General features: G+C 41.8%; 1 protein-coding gene across 5 annotated transcripts in view; it reads left to right on the forward strand.

Annotated features, from left to right (window-relative positions):
• The window catches only part of Ttf2 (transcription termination factor 2), a 39,618-nt gene extending 25,722 nt beyond the window's left edge, over positions 1-13,896 (forward strand). For 2 of the 5 annotated variants that reach the window (XM_027940247.2, XM_071618226.1), the window contains 8 exons: positions 608-690; positions 1,074-1,207; positions 1,953-2,123; positions 4,520-4,578; positions 5,741-5,891; positions 6,885-6,967; positions 8,326-8,400; positions 10,953-13,896. In XM_027940247.2, the coding sequence (XP_027796048.2) occupies positions 608-690; positions 1,074-1,207; positions 1,953-2,123; positions 4,520-4,578; positions 5,741-5,891; positions 6,885-6,967; positions 8,326-8,400; positions 10,953-11,097 (901 nt within the window). In that variant the 3' untranslated portion in view covers positions 11,098-13,896. Of the gene's footprint in view, positions 1-607; positions 691-1,017; positions 1,208-1,952; positions 2,124-4,519; positions 4,579-5,295; positions 5,629-5,740; positions 5,892-6,884; positions 6,968-8,325; positions 8,401-10,952 lie in introns of those variants that run through there. The other 3 variants (XM_071618225.1, XR_011708913.1, XM_071618228.1) reach the window with 3 other exon arrangements.
• The last annotated feature ends 5,479 nt before the right edge of the window (positions 13,897-19,375 follow it).

Genomic DNA, 19,375 nt, shown 5'->3' on the forward strand with positions numbered 1-19,375 from the left:
GTTGGGTATCTGTATTACTTTTTTCTTCCCTTTTGTTCCTCCTTCTCTCCCTGGCTCATCTTTGTCTCACATGCACATTGAAAGCAAAATTTTGAACCTTGTTTTCATTGGCTTCCTTGCATAGGAATCATGGGATATGGTTACTGAAAACTGGATCTGTCTGTTTCACTTGGGGCTGTATTGGAAAGTTATTTCCCTTTGCCCTTTGCCCTTTAACCCAGCATCTCCCTGGGACTTTAAAAGAAACAAAACTGCTTTGCCATCCTTCATGTTGTTTGTTTTTTGTACTTTTACTAGAAGTCTTATCCTTCCCTGAAATCTAGATTGTTCTCTTCCACTTAATACTTCTCATTTCCAATGTAAATATGTTCTTTCTCTATTTATACTTTATGTTTTTAGCTGACTTTAAAAAAGTTAATTTTTTTTAATAATTATTTCTTTTGCAATACCTTTGGCTAGTGCTTGCTATGAGCTTGGCATCATTTATCAAGTCCTCTTCTATAATTTGCCAAGGTCCACTTGCAAGCACAGTGAAGCAGTGACCATTGTAAGCCTGCTCAGTGTTAGTGACCATTATTTGTGCATTTTCTTTTTGGATCTGAGGCAGATCTGCTCTGCAGTCCTATCTGAAAAGAGATGAAAGTAGAGATAACCAATCTGGAAGAAGCTCTAATAATCCATTCATCAGAGGTAAGCTGGGGGACTCATTTACTCATAAGTAAATATCACTAATGAAAAATGGGGATTCTGATTTAGTTAAATAGCAGATATGAGAGGTTGTGAATCCTAGGTCTGAAAGAGTAGACTTCAGCTAAGAACCTCAAACCAGGGTAAAATATACTGACCTGAAAACATAAGATCTGGTGGTCTAAACTTCTTATAATTGCTTTTTTAATCTGCTTTGTTAAAATACATGTATGTCTATATAGAAAACCAGTATTTCATTTGGCTTCATAAAAGTGAGATATAATGATATTACTGAATCTCAGATCCAACCAGTTCCCAATCCTTCCCCAGATTTCTCTGTTTTAAATCCTGTACTATTTCCTGGGGTTTGTCTTCTCTCTTGGAAGTGGCCCAGGAGTTTGGGTCCAGTGGGCCTGGGCAGACCATGGCAGCAGACTCACAGAGATCCAGCACCGTCCACATACTGTCCCAGTTGCTGAGGCTCCGTCAGTGTTGCTGCCATCTTTCTTTACTGAAGTCGGTAAGAAAAGGCCTTAGCATGGTGTCACGATTTCTGTCTTCTGCAGCTGGGATCCAGTTGGCTGGATCAATGGAAATGGTGTTTTGGGGGTTTTGTTTTGTTTTATGTTTTGGTGGGGCAGAGAAGAGGGGCTTGTTTATTTTGCTTTAAATGATAGTATATATTAATCTTGATGATTCCTGTGGTATTGAGAAGGCACACTATTATTGTTTGTTTGCTTTAGAGACTGAGACTGGGAAGTCACATTTTGTTTTAAAAGAAAATTCATGAATGCTTCAGTATTTTAGAATGTCATAAGGTTAATTTGGTTATTAGAGTTTAGGATTGAGGCTTTTAGGTCTAGATATGAAAACTCAAGTAGTTATACAAATTGAAAAACTGTCTTCACATTGAATAGAGGCACATCCAAAATTAAGAGGCACATAGCATTAATTTCAGAAGCTGTTGTAATGTGTTTTGATCATCAGCTGCTTAATTAACTGTTTTATGCTAGCCGAGATAGAGAGAATGATCATATTATTTGTCCAAGTCTTTAAAAAATTCCATCATTTTGTATTTCTTTAATTGGTTGAAAAAAACTTCTAAGTACACACTTTAAGGAGGGTTTCTCTGAGAAATTATTGAAGATAAATTACAAGGCATTTTGCTCTGTGAAGTGTGGAACAATCAGAGCCTCATCAGCAAGTAATAATGCATGCTGCTTCCACTGCCCAATTGCTCCTGTCCCTTTCTGTGTTGTGCTCAGGCCCTGGATCCTGCAGATCTGAAGAGCGAAGGCCTTGTCCTGTCCCTAGAGGAACAGCTCAGTGCTTTGACCTTGTCCGAACTCCATGATTCAGAGTCGTCTCCTACTGTTTCCCTTAATGGCACACCCTTCAAGGTGGAACTTTTCGAAGACACACGACAGAGCACCAAGGTACTTGTCACCTCTGTTCTTGGTAGAGGTATTTGGATTCTCGTTCATACCCTGTGTTGAGTGCCTCATTTGTCCCAGTGGGTACAGCCATCTGATGACAGAGGAAGAACTATTAGATGGTAGTAGCTGATTGTATTGACATCATTTTATGTCACAAAGAACAGTCAACCTTATTACAAAGTGGGTGTTCAGAGAGTGGTTTGGAACAGCTCTGCCATCCACACAGGTTTTCTGTCAGGGATTACAGGAAGGGAGGCTGCCAGGTTTATGGGGATGGGACCTAAGCAAGTGAGCAGTTTGTTTAGGGAAAGCTTGAAAGGAAAACCATAGCCTTGAGCCTAGGGACTGTGTAATACACATGAGCACCAGTTGCTTTGACTTGTTGAAAGGCTTCCATCTGTGAGTATCGCTTCCTGCGTGGCCTTCTATCTTTATTAGTCATTCTGTTCTATTTTTGTCAAAGCTTTTGGAAGGCTGAGCTATTCTGTAACTTGAGTCCTCTCTTGCCGTCAGCTTGGAATGCGCTCTCTTATCCTGCACACCCTGAAAGCAGGCCTTGTTTCTCTCTGTCATGATCTTAAGTTGCCACTTTGAACCTAAACCTCTCTTTTGAAATACTTTAAAAAATGTAAATTAGAAAGGAGTTTACTATGAAGGGAATGGAATTATTATTATTTTTTTAAAGAAGCGCTGCCTCTTAATTAAAGCATCTACCCGGGTCTTTGCCACAAATTGCTGAGATAAATAGAAGAATAGCCCCGCATGTGGCTAGCATTCATGTTCTAGAACTCAGAGTTAGCAGAAACTTATATTCCTATCTCTTTGTCTTCCTTGTCATTGATAATCAGATAATACTTATTCACAAGGCTTCAAACATAAGCCCCTTAATAGTGGTTCAAACCTAGTAAAGTTGTTTCATGAGGGAAGGAATAGTCTTTCTGAAATTTGACCCCAGCTCATGGACCATGAATCCAACCCCCCCTCCCCCACTTCATTTTTCTTAAAAACCTACTGCCAGCTTTTTCATGGCTTCTTTCACAACCTTAAGATGCCAAGACACCTGGCAAATGAGTGTCTCTGTTCTATTGTTAACTAAAAACATACACACTTGCCTTTCTTCCTATTCCTACAAACGTACAGTGCTTGTTTTTCTTCCTGCCCAAGCATCAGAATGTTCATTAAGATTGGAAAGCAGCATTGGGTTATCCCAGTAACAACAGCCTAGAAGGTGGGAATTAGCACACCTCAAAGTTTATCTGGCCCAAGCCCCTCTTTACTGAGAGGAATATGGGTTCCCACATGGAATAGCCATGGCGGTCTAAGAACTGTATTTGTCTCCTGACTGATGTCTGGTCCAGTTTTTTCCCCTTCCGCCACTCAGGAAATTAACTCTAGGGCCCTTAGAGGCTTTTTAAAAAATTATTTTTATATCTTTATTTTGATTATTTTTATATTGTGCTGAGGATCGAACCCAGTGCCTCACATGCAAGGCAAGCACTCAACCAGTGAGCCTCTTAGAGGCTTTTGAAAGGTCCTTCACGTTAGCAGTCAAAAGAGCAAACCCAGCTGCTCTCCACAGTCATGCCACTGTGTTTTTACTGACCACTTCCATGTGGACTTAAAAGCATCCTGAAGGTTTTAGGTAAATGCCCAGAGAGCTTGCTTGGAAGCTTTAACAATTGCTGCTCCGTCTGAACAGGTTCTCTCCTTCAGTGACATTTGGAGCAGCCTGAAAGTGGGTAGAGCTCTTTCACTTTCTCCTTTTGCAAGTATGAAGAGAGTACCTTCTCTGTTCCAGCAAGGTACTAGGGGCCAGAGGTACAGAAATGAATTCAGCGTGTGCTATCTTTGACCCCTTGGAGCATATCAAGTCCTGGAAGAGAGAGATGATTAATGAGCAATTAAATGTAGTGTAATGAGGACTATAATAGTAGGGACAAAACAGTAGCACGGGCAGTGAACGTAATCCGTACTTGGGGCCTGAAAAGGGCCCCAAAAGGGACATTAGAAGGAACAGAATAGACAAAGGTGAGACTCGGCATGGCTTTCTGAAGGACACTTTTGATGTGATTGAAGTTCCATTTGAGGAGGTCATTAACAAGAAGTGATCCTAGAAAAGTAAGCAGAGGCAAGAGCAGTGAAGATTGAGCCTGTCGTTCTAAGGAGCTTGGGCTTTATCCTTAGTGGGGAGCTACGGAAGGGGTTTCAGCCAGGGCAGGAAAGTGACAAGCTTACATTTTAATAATAGCTCCTGGTTACAGAGGGGTGAACAGAGTAGAGGGGGTCAGACCAGAAGCTTAGAAGCTTTCCAGGATAGAGCTTCAGTAATGTAGGCAAGAGAAAATGGAGAAAAGTGAATTGCTTCAACTTGCAATGTTAATGTAACCTTTTCCCAGATATCATCTCTGTTGGCAGAGTTGGAGGCAATCCGAAGAAACTCAGGGTCCCAAAAGAGGTAAATGTGTTTTCTCATTATCCAAGCATTGGTTATAATTAAGCAAGAAAATTTGATATTGCTGATAGTCATAAATCTTAGCTTTTTGTATCAAGGACCTCAAGTCATGCTCAGCAGAAAGCACTGAGGTTATATCACAAATTCTCTAAGATTTCTAATTAAAATATTTGTGGTACAGATTGAAAAGGACATCCCTAGAGGATCAGGGAAAGATAGGCATCTGAAACAGTGATTAAAAGTAGAGAAGCCAGGGAGTGACATAGGAAAATCAGGTGCCGCAGCAGCACTGCTGATGTGCTTCTGAAGCTGGGTGGGGAGACCGGGATCATTTCCTCATTGTTATACCTTACACATATTTTGTACATTAGCGTTTGTGTATATGAAATACTTTACACATTTAAAGCTTTAATAAAAATGTGGCTTGGGGAGGTAGGAACCCTAGTTCCGTGTTGTTCTGTGACACAGGGTGGTGTCCATTTACTGCAGGAACACAGATCTCTGGATGAGCAGTAGGCCCCCAAATAAAAGGAAATTGGGGTAGTTATTTTATTCTACCGTTTTTTTTTTTTTTTTTTTCTGACTTTGTGTAGTACAAGACAAGAATGAAGTCTCAAAATAACTGGAAGCATTTTAAGCTTGTAGGACAACCTAAGTGTGTGCCTATAGGGCTTCATGTCACCACATGAAATACTAACACAGGCTTCTTATGAAATATAGAGAAGTTTGATGTGGCTCATGGTTCTGGAGGCTCAAGTCCAAGATTGGGCAGTACCATTGTTTGGAACTCTGAGAACAGCAAATGGCAATGGCAGGAGCATTGGCAGAACAGATGGTTAATCAGAAGCCAGGAAGCAGAGAGAGACTAAGAGGAAAAGATGGGATCCCACGATTTCTTTGGTGGGCTCACCTTCAGTGACCTATGCAACTTTGTTAAGTCCTACCTCACAAGGCTCCACATCGTTTCCTAACACTTCCTCCCTGGGACCTATTCTTACATGTGGGTCTTTGGAGGACACTCATCCAAACTGTAGGAGCAACTTTTTCCCTTAGGTAACTTTTTTCCTTTCTTTGTCTCTTAAGATTAACAAGGGCATTAAAACCCTACAAATGAGTTTGTTTAATCTGTTAGTGGAGTTGGTTTTTATTTTCTCCTTCTTTCCAGTGTCATTGTCTCTCAGTGGACCAGCATGCTGAAAGTGGTAGCACTGCATCTTAAGAAGCATGGATTCACTTATGCCACCATTGATGGCTCCGTCAAACCCAAACAGAGGATGGACTTGGTGGAGGCGTTTAACCACTGCAGGGGCCCTCAGGTACAAGCTGGTGTAGCAGAGCTCTATAACTAAGGAGTAAATTGTTCCCAGTTATACAGAGAGCACGACAATACAGCAATTCGACTTAAAAATATTCACAGCTTTGATTTCTCCAAGTGTTTAAAATGTATTAGACATTTATTGGGGTACTTATCAAAGTGCACAAGTACTCTAAAGAGAATAAGATGTGAGGACTAAAAGGAGACTCAGAGCAGAGTTGGTTAGGAGCAGGAGAATCTTCGTGGAGAAGTCAAGCCTTGAAGGATAAATAGGATTTTGATATGAGGAAACCTGGAAAGAAATGGAAGAACAAAGTCAGATGTGATTATAAATATGAAAAGTTGAATAATAGGCAGGAGAATTAAGGCAAATGAGGAAAGGGTTCTGATACACATATCTGATTAGTGGGAAGTTTAAAGATGTGAGAGTTTTTTCAGAGGTGAAGCATGGGAGATGTCAATGCATGTTTTAAAAAATAACAACAGGAGAAAATTTGATAGGAACACATTGTTTTTCTATTTTGATCTTGGGCTTAAACCTGATAGGAAAGGAAAATGTATTTATTTTGTGTCACTCTTAACAACTTTCTGGGATCATTAATTTAGAAAGAGAAAAGGTTTATGTCTCACTGTTTTGGAGGTTTTAGTCCATGGTAAATGGTTCCTGTCGCCTTTGGGCCTGTGGTGAGACAACATATCATGGCCGGAAAATGTGGCAGAGCAGAATGACTTGCCTCACAGCCAGGAAGTAGGAAAAGACAGGAAGGGGAAAAGGATGGGGGGCCATTATTTCTTTCAGGGGCACACTCCCAGTGACCTGAAGACCTCCCACTAGCCCCCACCTCTTCAAGTTTCCACCACCTCTTAACAGCACCATGCTGGGGATTGGGCCTTGACAAAATGGATCTTTGAGGGACACTTAAAATCCAAATTATTGCAGATGTATTATGAGACCAAGACTGTGTAGAGTTAATGGTTATGTTTCTCTTTGAAGGTTATGCTAATCTCTCTCTTGGCTGGAGGTGTTGGTCTAAACCTAACTGGAGGAAATCATCTTTTTCTTCTGGATATGCACTGGTAATGATTCAAGATTTATCTTGAGTTGTCACAGCATAGTAGGGAGACCACTGGGTTAGAGGGACAACAGGCAATGTGTTCTGCTTCTTTGATGGAGATGCCTCTGTGCATACATGTCTATAGGTGCAGGTCTAAACAGGATATAGGGCTAGTCAATGTTTCTGAATTCCTGAGTAAGCTTCAAATGATTACTTAAAATATCTCATTCACTTTATCATTAGTCTAATATCCATTTCCCTGGAAGCTGGGAGCACAGCTTTTCCTCGTAGCTAAGAGCCCAGTTTTACTTGTCCACAAAACCATATTCCAGACATATAATCCTAGGGAGTCTCAACCTTAGAAGCATTACTCCAGTACTGGGGATGTAGCTCCATTAAAAGGTGAAGAAATTTTCTAATTATGTTAGAAATACACTTAATATAGTCTTTGGATTTGTTGTATGTTGTGTCCATGCCAGGAACACCACAGTATTGGTAAGATGAGTAAGTTAGTGTATGACCAGGAAAAGTCTCATAGTTAATTACCACTTTCTAGTTTTATAGTTACGCCAATCAGGGATTGCTGCACAGGTACCATTGCTGGGATTGTGTGTCTAATTCTCCAGCCTGCCCAAATTGGTACAGACAGACCAACCTGTTGTCATCTTCCAGGAGGTTGTGTTTTAAATCTTACCTGAGGCTCCCATGTATGTACATAGTAGTGAGGAAAGCATACTAGGAATTAGGCTGTTTTCTGAGATGGAGAATTGTTATACAAGATTTTAAAGAAGTGAGATGAGAAACTAATTGCAATTTGGTAAGGAGGATCTATAAAGAAGGTTACAAATTAAGTGTTCTTAGTTGAATCATAGAATACTAAAGTTGAAAAGTTAAATTTCAGAACATTTAGCCAGTCCTCATGTTTATATGTGGTCATCTGAAGCCTGGAGGGCGAGACTAGGTAACTTGCCCAGGGTCATCCAGCTAGCTAAAGACTGTATTTGACTATTGGTTTAACCTTGTTACTTATAGTTATCAACCGATGATAGTGATAAGAGTTTTTATTAGAGTTTCTAGTTTCTCACTAAAGGGCAAAATGATAGCTGGCACTAATCTTGCTTGGTCCAGTGTAGCCTAAGATAGGAGTTGACAAAGTGTTTTTAAACAGCAAATACTTCAGACTTTGCTGGCACATAGTTCTTTGTCATATATCTTCCTCTGGGTTTTATTTTCTGAAACCCCTTTTAGAAATGAAGCAACTATTTTTAGCTGAAAATGTACACAAAAGCAGTATGTGGGCTAGATTTGGCCCATGAACCATAGTTTACTGTCTCTGGTGTAGGATGTCAGAACCTCTAAATGTTACCTCTTTTCTAACAGGAATCCATCACTTGAAGATCAGGCTTGTGACAGAATTTATCGAGTAGGGCAGCAGAAAGATGTTGTCATACACAGGTAAATAAAGGCCCTGAGGACCATTCCTAGTGTCTGTTTTTGTGAAAGCCTTCTTTAGGCAGTGTTTTAATAGAATGTAAAGTATTTGGTGATCACATTACTCATGATGCTTCTGAGGCATACCATAGTCAGGAAAGAAAGAAATAATCTGAGATAACCTTGTAGTTTGGTCACTGCCAGAGAGGAATAAGCTTGTGTATGACACTCCAGGTAGGCCGTGAAAGGGCTCACTTTTTTTTGCTTTTAACTTTCATTATGACATAATCTCATACATATAGAAAAATTGCAAGAAGAGTAAAAGAGTACCAAAGATTCTCCTATACTGTGTGCATAAGCATATGCATCAGCTTTTTTCTGGACCATTAAAGAGTAAGTTGCAGAGATGATGTTACTTTTTCCTAAGTATTTAGTGTGTGCATTTCCTAAAATTATGATACTGCTTACTGCTTTAATCTATCACTGTGGCACTATTATCTTAACAGCAGACCTTATTCAGTTTTACCACATGTTCCAGTGGCACAACAGAATAAAATCCTGGATCCTGTGTAGCATGCAGTTGTCACAGCTTTGTCTCCTTCAGACTGAAAAATATTCATTTTTCAGTCATTGTTCTATGACACTGACTTTTAAAAGATCACAAGCTCACTGTTTTGCCAAATGTTCCTCTATTTGAGACCTTCCTGTCTTTAAAAACAACACAATTTGCCATAATGCTAAAATGTAGCACTCTCATTGTGGCCCTTTTTCTCCTCCTTTTTCATGACCAAGTTTCCTGAAGAATTAGAAATCGCTGTCTGATTTACTTGCTTACCTCCCATTCATTCCTCAGTCTTTGCAAACTGGCTTTCATCTTTCTCACTCCACTTAAGCCGCTCTTCTAAGGGGCACCATGACTTCCAATCTTTTCCAAATACATTGATTCTTTAAATTTCTTTTCTGCCCACTCTGGTATGCCCTTGCCTTAAAATTTCTATCCACTCCAGTAAGTCCAAAGTCTATATCTATAGTTTCACTGTCTCCCAAACTTCCAGCCTTGGATATCCAAATTCCTGCTAAATATCTGAATCTGATACCCACACACTCATCTGTATATATTATTCCATTTGTATATTCAGCTCCTAAAATGAATACCTGTGATGTACCCTCTATGTAGCAAATACAATTACATGTTCCAGGGTCAAGATGTCACAAACTGAAATTGCTTCTTTCCACCACCTCAAATCTACTTTTTATTCTGTATTCATTGTCTTTGTGAGATGTGCCACTGTTTACCTAATCAAAAGGCCAGAAATTCAACTCCTCCCTCTTTCTCACTTCTCATATGCCAAGTCCTCTAGTTGTGTTTTCGGAATGTTGTGTTTTCTGATGACCGTTCCTTTCCATCACACTGACACCTCCTTCTTTCTAGCAATACTGATTCCTGTCCTCTGCATCACCCCTGGAGGGTTCTTCCTAACTCCTCAATCGGATTCTGCAGTTTTACTCCTCAAATTCATCAATGGCTCTTCCTCTAAATGCCTTAGCATGGTATGCAGAACCACTTGTGATCTGGCCCTGCCAGCCCCTTGACTTTTGCCACTGGATGACTGATCTTCCTCCAGCACAACCATACTATGAAAATTCAACTGTGATGTATCACACATTCCCATTCCCTGGGATACCCTCCCTACCCACCCACTGCTCCATCATTCCATCTGGCAAACCCTTGCTAACCCTACAGGTCGGTTACACATTAAGAATTCACCCTTTAATGACAACTTCCTTGATTTCCTAGGCATACTTCCATTGTAACACTTACTAGGTTGTATTTTTTTTTTTAAGAGAGAGAGAATTTTTAATATTCATTTTTTAGTTTTTGGCGGACACAAAATCTTTGTTTGTATGTGGTGCTGAGGATCGAACCCAGGCCGCACGCATGCCAGGCGAGCGCGCCACCGCTTGAGCCACATCCCCAGCCCTACTAGGTTGTATTATTCTTGGATTTTCTTATCTCTCTCATGTTCTCCTTCAGAGCAAAACTCTATTCATCTCTTCACTATCCCTAGCATAGTACATGGTACACAGCAGGTGCTTAATCCATACTTGTTGAATAATGAGTGAATGACAACAGTGGCACTTCCTTAGCTTGAAAAACCTCTTTTTTTGTGTGAAATAAACAAAAAATTAAGACAGTTTGTACTTAAACTGACACACATATGCCTGGCAGAAATTTGATCACGGTAGAAGCCTCTGACCCTATCAAATGGAGCTATTTGGGTGAAAGCTAAATCTGTATACTTTTTTTGAATAGGGATGTCTTTTGCTTATTTGTGGCTTTCTCAATTACCCTACGCTTCAGAATGAAATCACAAGTCTATTTGAGAGACATATTTTAAATGGGCATATATTTAGTCAAGTGTATTTGGATCCCGTAAACACAGAGTTCTTATTCAATTCCTAAGGAAACCTAAAAGAAATCTCATTAAAAGCTGAACATAATAGAAGTTTGAATGTGTTATATAAATACACTGCTTTGAGTTTCTGAGAGTGTGCTTATTTGTTTGCTTTTTTAGATTTATTTGTGAAGGAACAGTGGAAGAGACCATCTTACAGCTCCAGGAAAAAAAGAAAGATCTGGCACAACAGGTTCTGTCAGGGTCTGGAGAATCTGTCACCAAGCTCACCTTGGCTGACCTCAAAATCCTTTTTGGCATCTAAGGTCCTGTCTATAGAGTATAGAATAGTGCCATTTCTGATGTGGTAGGGTCCAGGACTAAAACCCTAGCACGATCCCTGAGCTCTGTTCTTGCGTTCCTTTTCACCTTCAAGCCTTAACACTCTCCTCTCAAAATGGGGAATAATCTTATCCCTAGAATTGAGGGTGGGTTATCATATTCAACAATCAGCACTCATGTTAATCAATCAGTTTATTTGAAGAATGGCACAGAAATTAATCCATTTTTTCAGATAAAGAAATGCCTTGGAGCTACATGGTTTTGAAGACCATCTCTCACAGAATTGGATTTAAGCTTCAGTAAAGCTCAAAAAACCCTGTGTTGCTTCTCCGTCCTGAGCTGTTGGGAAAAGCAGTGTTATTACCATCCCCGACACAGACTCCACCCATCTTTCCATCTCTTGGTGCTGGTGAGGCTGCTCCTGTGACTGTCCCTCTGGGCTGAGCAGAGTCGATCCCCGTGGCCAGCCATTCTCTGCAGCCATTGCAGTCCAGGCGGTTCTCCCTCTCAGGATTAATCTCAGGGAGGTGCTTTGCATATAAATAGATGTTAAGTATCTGTGCCATTTGTACCAGCATGACTTTTTGGTATTTACATCATTGTTTCATCTAGTAGTATATCAATATCAAATGTCATTTAGGTTTTGTTGGTGATGGTGGTGGGGATTGAACCCAGGAGTGCTCTACCACTGAGCTACTCACCTAGTTTTTGTTATTTTTAATTTGAGACATTCCTAAAAACTTACTTTCCTAATTTCTGCTAGAAAGAATCGTGTAGTTCTTCCCAGATAGAAATATTCCCTCAAAGTGGATAAAGAAACAAAACCCTGTGTTAACACAGTCACAGTAGGGACTGAGACACTGCAGTGTTCAAGTAAAGCTTCCCTCTAAGGACCAGATATTAAAGGCTTATAAATATAATGGGGCCCTGGTGGGAAGAATTCTGATCTGGGCCTTTGACTCAGCTCTAATTCTAGTTTCCCGTTAGCTGGGCTGCCTGGCCAGCGTTGGAGATCCAGGGTGCTCCTGGGGCACACTCCTGCATGCCCATGCCTTTCTTGGAGGCCACAGTGTGGGTGCTTTCCTGGAGCTTGGGGGGGAGCTGGGACTGGTGAGCCTCCTGTGCCCCATGTCATTTTGTGCCTGGCTTTATCTTAGTTCCTTCTGCTTTATGTTCTAGTAACTTGAGCACTCCTCATCCAGGGCAAAGTAAGGAGTCCAGGACAGGGATAAGGACCCTGGGTCATGGCCAGAGGAGTGCCCAGCATTCACTGGGCACAGAGCGGACTGAGCGGGTGTCCCTGGCCTGACTTCATCTTGGTGTCAGTGGGAGCCCCCAGGCAGATCCCTGCACAGAATGGGCATGTTATTGTGTATCTCACTGGACACGGGACTTATCAGTGTTTTTAGGCCATAAACTTCAAGAAAAAGAGAACCCTAACAAAAAATAGTCAGCAGAGGGATTGTATTAGATGAGTCTTTGATGAGGTTTCTGGATGTCATAAGCCTCAGGAAAGTAATGATGGCCTCTGAGAGCTGATGGTCTTTGCATACTGTGCAGGTTACCAATCCTGAGTAACCCTCCCGGACCTCGCCCTACTCCCTGCTTGGTGAGGATATTTTTCTTGAGACTCAAATGATGCCATCCTCTGGTTGACTTTAGCCTCCATCTGGAGCAGGGAACTAACTGTTTTTTCCAGAAGCCTATTTTTTAATTCATGCATGAGGCTTTTTCCTGAGTGAGATGTTTACAAGATGAGATATACTCATTTTCCCCAGTGAAATGACTCACTTTGGACCATTTTGCAAATGGAGGACTTTGCTTCTTGTTCTCCAGGATGGCGCATCTGCTTTTGTCTCCATTCAGATGGAGGCTCTGGAAGCTCCCAAATTTGAATCATCCTATAATGTATTTATGGGGGAACCTGGAAGAGAAAAGAGTTGTAGAATCTGGATTCTGAAAGGAATACAGAGGGCTGGGTATGTTGCTCAGAGGTAGAGTGCTTGCCTAGTATGCACAAGGTCCTAGGTTCACTCCCCAGTACCACAAAAAAAGAAACAAAACGGAAGTGTGTGGAGGCTGGGAAAGAGCATTGCAACTGTATATATTTTTTTTAATGTATAAGAAAGTTTATTATCCCCAGTTATCAAAATGTGTATTATCCACACCAACTCTGTTTATGGAAGTGGGCTGGCCAGGTTGGACAAATGTATGACCTAATTCACACCAATAGAGATGGCATTTCAGATTCATCACCAGAGGAGGAAAGGATGGCAAATCCCTGGCTGCCATTTCCAGCACAGCGTATAAGTCCTGGATGTAAACTGTGTTTTTCTATGGAAATTTATTTTTTCTTCTTTAAAATTAAAAAAAAAAAAAAAATCATTGTCAGTGCATCTGCTTACCTAGAACAAACACTTCTTGATAAAAAGTCCAAGACAGACTCCAATACATTAATACTGGGTGATTTCAACACACCTCTCTCACCAGTAGGCCATTCACACATAGATTAAGTAAATACTCTTCAGACCTAAAAAATACTATCAATAAAATGGGCCTAACATGTATGAAGACTCGAATTGGGTGTAAACAGATACACACACACACACACACACACAGATATGAAAAATTGTGGTATATATGTGTAATAAGAATTGCAACGCAAAAAAAAAAAAAACCAAAGTACATGTATAAATTGGCGTGAACGAATCGGCGTGAACATACTCTATATACAAAGATATGAAAAATTGTACTCTATATGTGTAATAAGAATTGTAATGCATTCCACTGTCATGAATTTAAAAAAATAAAATCAATAAAACTAAAAAAAGGAAAAAATTCTCTAATAAAAAAATTGACTTAAAAGATATCTAGAGAATGTTTCATCTATATCCACAAGATTCTTCTGATCTACAAGATTGATAAACCCTTAGGCAGACTAACCAAAAGAGAAGATTCAAATCAAAATTAGAGATGAAAAATGAGATCTCACCACAGGCATTGCTGAAATTCAGGGAATCATTAGGAACTATTTTGAAAACATTCCAATAAAGCTGAAAATCTAGACGATATTGACAAATTTCTAGGCATTTATGCCTTACCCAAATTGAACCAAGAAGATATAAAACCTAAAATACCATTGTCAAGGAATGAGATTGAAGCAGTAATAAAAAGCCTCCCAACAAAGAAAGGATGGGACCAGATGGACTCAGCTGAATGATACCAGACCTTGAAAGAAGAGACAGTGATTACAGGTGGAAATATGCACTTTTTTTCCCCCTGACTCCCCTTCAAGGGCTTGAAATGAACTGAGCCATGTTCAATAATAGGAATAAATACCGTTTAACAAATGTTGCCTCTGAGTGGAGCCCCACTTCTGAGCAGTGAACCCACCCCTTCAAGAGGACCATTATTGCTCCATTCATTTAGCCCTGGGAAGTTGAGGCTGAGAAATAGTGACCCGTTCACCTCAGATAATGCGGCTCTGTGACACAGTGCTGGGTTGTTACACAAGAAAGACTTTGCAAGGCAGAGTGGCCTTTGGTGCTTGTTAGATGCGGATTCCTGGCCCCCATACTTTTCCCGACTGACAGTACTTCCTGGATGGGACCCAGGAGTCTACTTTTAAGAAGTTCCTGGTGACTCTAAAAGGCAGCCTAAGCATACACTCTCGGGAAGCAACCTCTCTTAGCAAGCCAGTTTCCAAGATCAGACATGCCTGCTTCCTGAGTGACAGCTGCCACACGGCTGACGTGGCAGTTTGACTTGTGACACTTAGGAAAGTATTAAAGGAGATGATTCTGCACAGCTCATTCTTTTAGTCAAGACTCTGATCAGTGACTGACATTTTCAAAGGAAGAAGCATGCTGCTCGGGGCTGGGTTAGGGTTTGGGACATGAGGACTGCTGGTGTGTGTGTATGGGGGGGCACTACCCCCAAAGAAAGGGGGCCTGGATACCAGTCTTGTCTTAGTTGGAACCCAGACATTTAAGGGACAGCAATTGGACACAACAGACCTAGTTTTATATGAATATTTCCTCCTTCACACCAGGGCATGACAGTCTTTCTAATTAACTCAGGCTTTTTGCCACAAACCCTAGTGAAAATGCACCATTTTGTTTTGTAAGGAGGTACCAAAAATATTAAGTTCATACCAATAAACAGAGCTGGGCTCAGCCACCAGAATAGACTGAAAGGGTTCAGAGTCACGCAGAGAGGCTGAGACATTTTGCAGTCCTGTCCCGATGCCCAAGTGAGGACTGAGATGGTGACCTTGGAAGGTGTAATAGTTATTCATTGTTATGACAAAATACCTGAGAAAAGCAACACAAAAGGAGGAAAGGTTTAATTTGGCTTTATAGTTTCAGAAGTTTTAGATCGCAGTCACTTGGTCCTTTCTCTTTGGGCCTCAGAAGGGAGAATGTTGTGGCAAAAAGTATTTGGTAGAACAAAGCTCCTCATCTCAAGGTGGCCAGGAAGCAAAGTAAAATTGGAGAGGTGAGAAAGGGGGTCAGGGACAAAATGTACCTTTCAACGGCATGCCCCCAAGGACATGCTTCCTCCAACTAAGCCCCCCTCCTAAGGTTTCTACTACTTCTCAATCATCTTGAGTTGTAAATCCTCATAATTATGAGGTCAGAGCACCTATAATCCAGCCACCACCAAAGGTCACACATCTGGACACTGTTGCATTGGGGACCAAGACTTCAACACATGAGGTTTTGGGACATTAAAGATCTAAACCATAATATGCACCCATCACAGCCCTCAAAGGCTGCTGGCCACCCGACAATGCAAATGCATTCGATCCATGTCTAAGAGTTCTAGTCAATAGTTCCAGCGTTGCTTAAACCTCCAAGTTCAAAGTTTCCTCTGAGATCCAAGGCAAGCTCTTCCTTGTGAGCCCCACCAAAAAATTAAAAAATACTCCCAAGATACAAAGACATAAGATAAATATTACCCTTCCCAAAGGAAGGGATAGGAAAATAGCAATGAGGAATTTGTCCAAAGGAAGACCAGAATCCAGCAGGTGAAAAGTTCAATATTATAGCTCTGTGTCAGCCTTGCGTCATACCATGCCATCATATGAGCTCCACAGTGCTTGTGATGTCATTCTAGGACTGACTGCCTGTGCCTGCTGCTTTCCTTTGTAGATATTCCACATCCTTGGCATCTCCATTGCAGCTTTCACTCTACTATCATAGCTTCATGCATTGCCCACTTAGAGGATTCTGATCCTGACACACACTGCCTTGTTTCCCAGAATTTCTTTTGAAATTGCAATGGAAACCTCCATGACCCTGACACTCTTGCATTCTGTTTGCTGCAAGACCAATACCATGTGGAAGATGCCAGGGTCTGCCCCTGGCAGGAGCAGTAGGTGAGCCCACTACTGCAGCCTCTGAATGCTAGACCACTGAACCATGGGACAGAAATTCTAGGGAAATAATTCCATAGGCAACCCTGACTGAGCAAGGTGCCCTGGGACTCTTCTCTAAAAACTATCTTTCAAATGAACTATTTGTACATCCTGGAGTCTGCCATGGGTGGGGTCTAGATCATTCCTCAGATGTTTGCAAGGCATCTTTCCTGGTGCAAAGTACTTGACTTCTTTTTAATTATCTTGGTTTCTTCAGTAACCATGCCTTCCTTGGCCTCAAGGTTAAATATGGTCCTTTTCTGGACAAACTGCAAGTTTTTCAAATCTTTCTGCTCTGCTTTCCTCTCCCAGTTCTCACTGTGAACTTGACAACTGGGAGAAAAAAAGCAGAGCAGAAAGATGTATAAAGCAGCTTGCAACACCCACTTCAGAACCAGACATTGTGTGACTTGAAATTTGCTCCACCAGATTAATTATTCTGTCCTGTTTAAACTTGGCCTCACACAAAGTCTCAGGCCACGGACAAAATATAGACAGGCTCTTTGCCAGAATATAACACAAATGGCTTCTAGTCTAAGACCCAGCAGAGTTCTTGTTCCCATTGGAAACCTTATCAATCCTGTCAGCAGTCTGATCTTGTGAGCAATCACCAGGAGCACTAACTAACTAGGCTCAACTTACAGCATTCTAAGCTTTGTCTAGCCCGCTTCTCTTGCCTTTTCCCAATTCTTCCTGGAAATCAGATCCAACAGCATCTGATCCACATGGTCAGATATAGTCACAGTGATGACCCCATTTTTCAGTACCAATTTTCTATGTTACTCAATGTTCTGTCACTTTGACCAAATACCTAAGAAAAAGAACCTAAAAAGAATAAATATTTACTTTGGCTTATGAATTCAAAGCTTGCAGTCCGTGGACACTTGTCTCCATGAATTTGGGCCTCAGACGAGACAGAACATCATGGTGGGGAGCACACAATGGAGCAAAACTGCTCACCTCCTGGTGGGCAGAACAGAGAGGAAGGTGCTGGGGGAAGTGCATCTTTCAAGGGAATGCCCTCTGGAACTTAGTTACTTTCAGGAGGCCTAGCCTCCTGAAGTTTCTGCCACCTCCCAGAAAGCTACACATGTATCAATGAATGTATGAGGTCACAGCCTATATGATCCAGTCACCTACCAAAGGTCCCACCTCTGAACTCTGATACACTGTGTGACAAGCCTTCAACACATGGGTTTGGGGGACATTTAATATCCAAACTGTAAGAGGAGGCATGCAGACATTATTAGCTCCATGGAATCCCTGCAGCTGAATTTTTGTCCATAAGTGCAGGGAACTCTTGGTGAGGACCTGTCGAATTCACAGATAGTTAGTGTTTGGTGGTATCGGTTTTGGTCTTTGGATTTTAGTTCTTTGATTTTTTTTGTTTTTGTTTTGTTTAGCGTGTGTGTGTGTGTGTGTGTGTGTGTGTGTGTGTGTGTGTGTAAGCTAGCCTCCTCAGTTGGAATTGCTGCTTAGGATGTATGGTCAGTAGTGAGGTTGTAAGAATGTAGCAGGGCCTCTCATCCAGCTCCTCTCTTAAGGATCCCCTTACATGCCTTTGTCAGGTTCTGAAGGGCATTGGACAGGGCATTGGACCCACATTAAACTGCCCCACTATGTCCTTACAGGGACAGAGGTGGCCGTGAACCCATGCCAATTAACGTTATCTACTCAGAAAGATGGATCACTTGGGATCTCATTTGTATAGAGCAGTTGCTGGAGGGAGGTGTGCAAGCTGCCTCAGGTTTCTCCTCAGGGATATCTGAAGTTACCTGGAGTTGGGTGGCACCTCCACCCCCACCTGGAAGAGGCATCAGAGACATTTTCCTGGGACAGTTTCCCCTCCCCTGTTCTCTGTCCTTTCTCTCATGTCTCTGTGATAGCAGAGATGGTTCTTAATACATTTCTGTTCTCAAAAATATTACATTAAAATTTGACGTTTCTGAAAGATGATCATGGATTTTCAGGGTTTGCATCCTCCTTGCAGATTTGGGGCTGTGCATGCTTAAGTTTGAGCAATGGGTAGTACTGGAAGTTAATCCAGAAAGCTAAAGGGAAAAGTGACTTCAGAGACCGGTGGAGATTGCTGCTCCCCTACACACACACACACACACACACACACACACACACACACAGAGAGCAACAGATGATTCAAAGTGCTTCTGAAGGAATGGGGCTCTGAGCAGTCTGTGGGGCAGAAAAGTGGGTGCTATCGACACGTCTTTGCTCTGCTCTGATATCCGCTATAGCATAAGGAAGTCCTGTGAAGCAGTCTGTGTTGGGACTCAGGAAGTAGCACATTGCATTCCCGAGTGGCTTGGGGGTCACTTAACTGCTGCTCAGTTCCCTGATTGTATTATGCAAGGAGTTTGGTCCTTCCAGGGTGACACTCGCCTCTTTTTAGAGCAGAGGCATGAGGCAATCCCTCTGAGAGGGCCTGACCCAGGTATGGGCCCCTCCTTCAGCCCAAGTCTCCAGTGGTGCTGCAGTGATCCAGATGTCCTAGGGGTCAGAGGGAGGATGTTTGGCAGAAGAGTAGCCTGGATGGGATGAAGGGGTGGCAGAAAGCAGGTGTTTCCCAAGACAAGTGCCAGGTTCCCAGGTCCTGGTGTTTTCCCCTGAGGCAGTGCATTTGTGGTTGGAAAAAACCATCAGGGAGCTTCTAGTTCTTCAGGAGCCTGAGGAATGCCCACAGAACTCCAGGAAGTTGGCTGGCGAGACCAGCAGCTGCTTCTTCTACCCCTCACTAGTCCCAGCTCGGTTGTGCAGGGGCTTTGGGGTTTTGTTCTCAAGAGCAGCGAATTTGCTAGAAGGCCCACTTTTATTCCACACGATGCCT

The sequence above is a fragment of the Marmota flaviventris genome, chromosome 10 (assembly GCF_047511675.1).
Source record: "Marmota flaviventris isolate mMarFla1 chromosome 10, mMarFla1.hap1, whole genome shotgun sequence".
In the NCBI taxonomy this organism is placed as follows: Eukaryota; Metazoa; Chordata; class Mammalia; order Rodentia; family Sciuridae; genus Marmota; species Marmota flaviventris.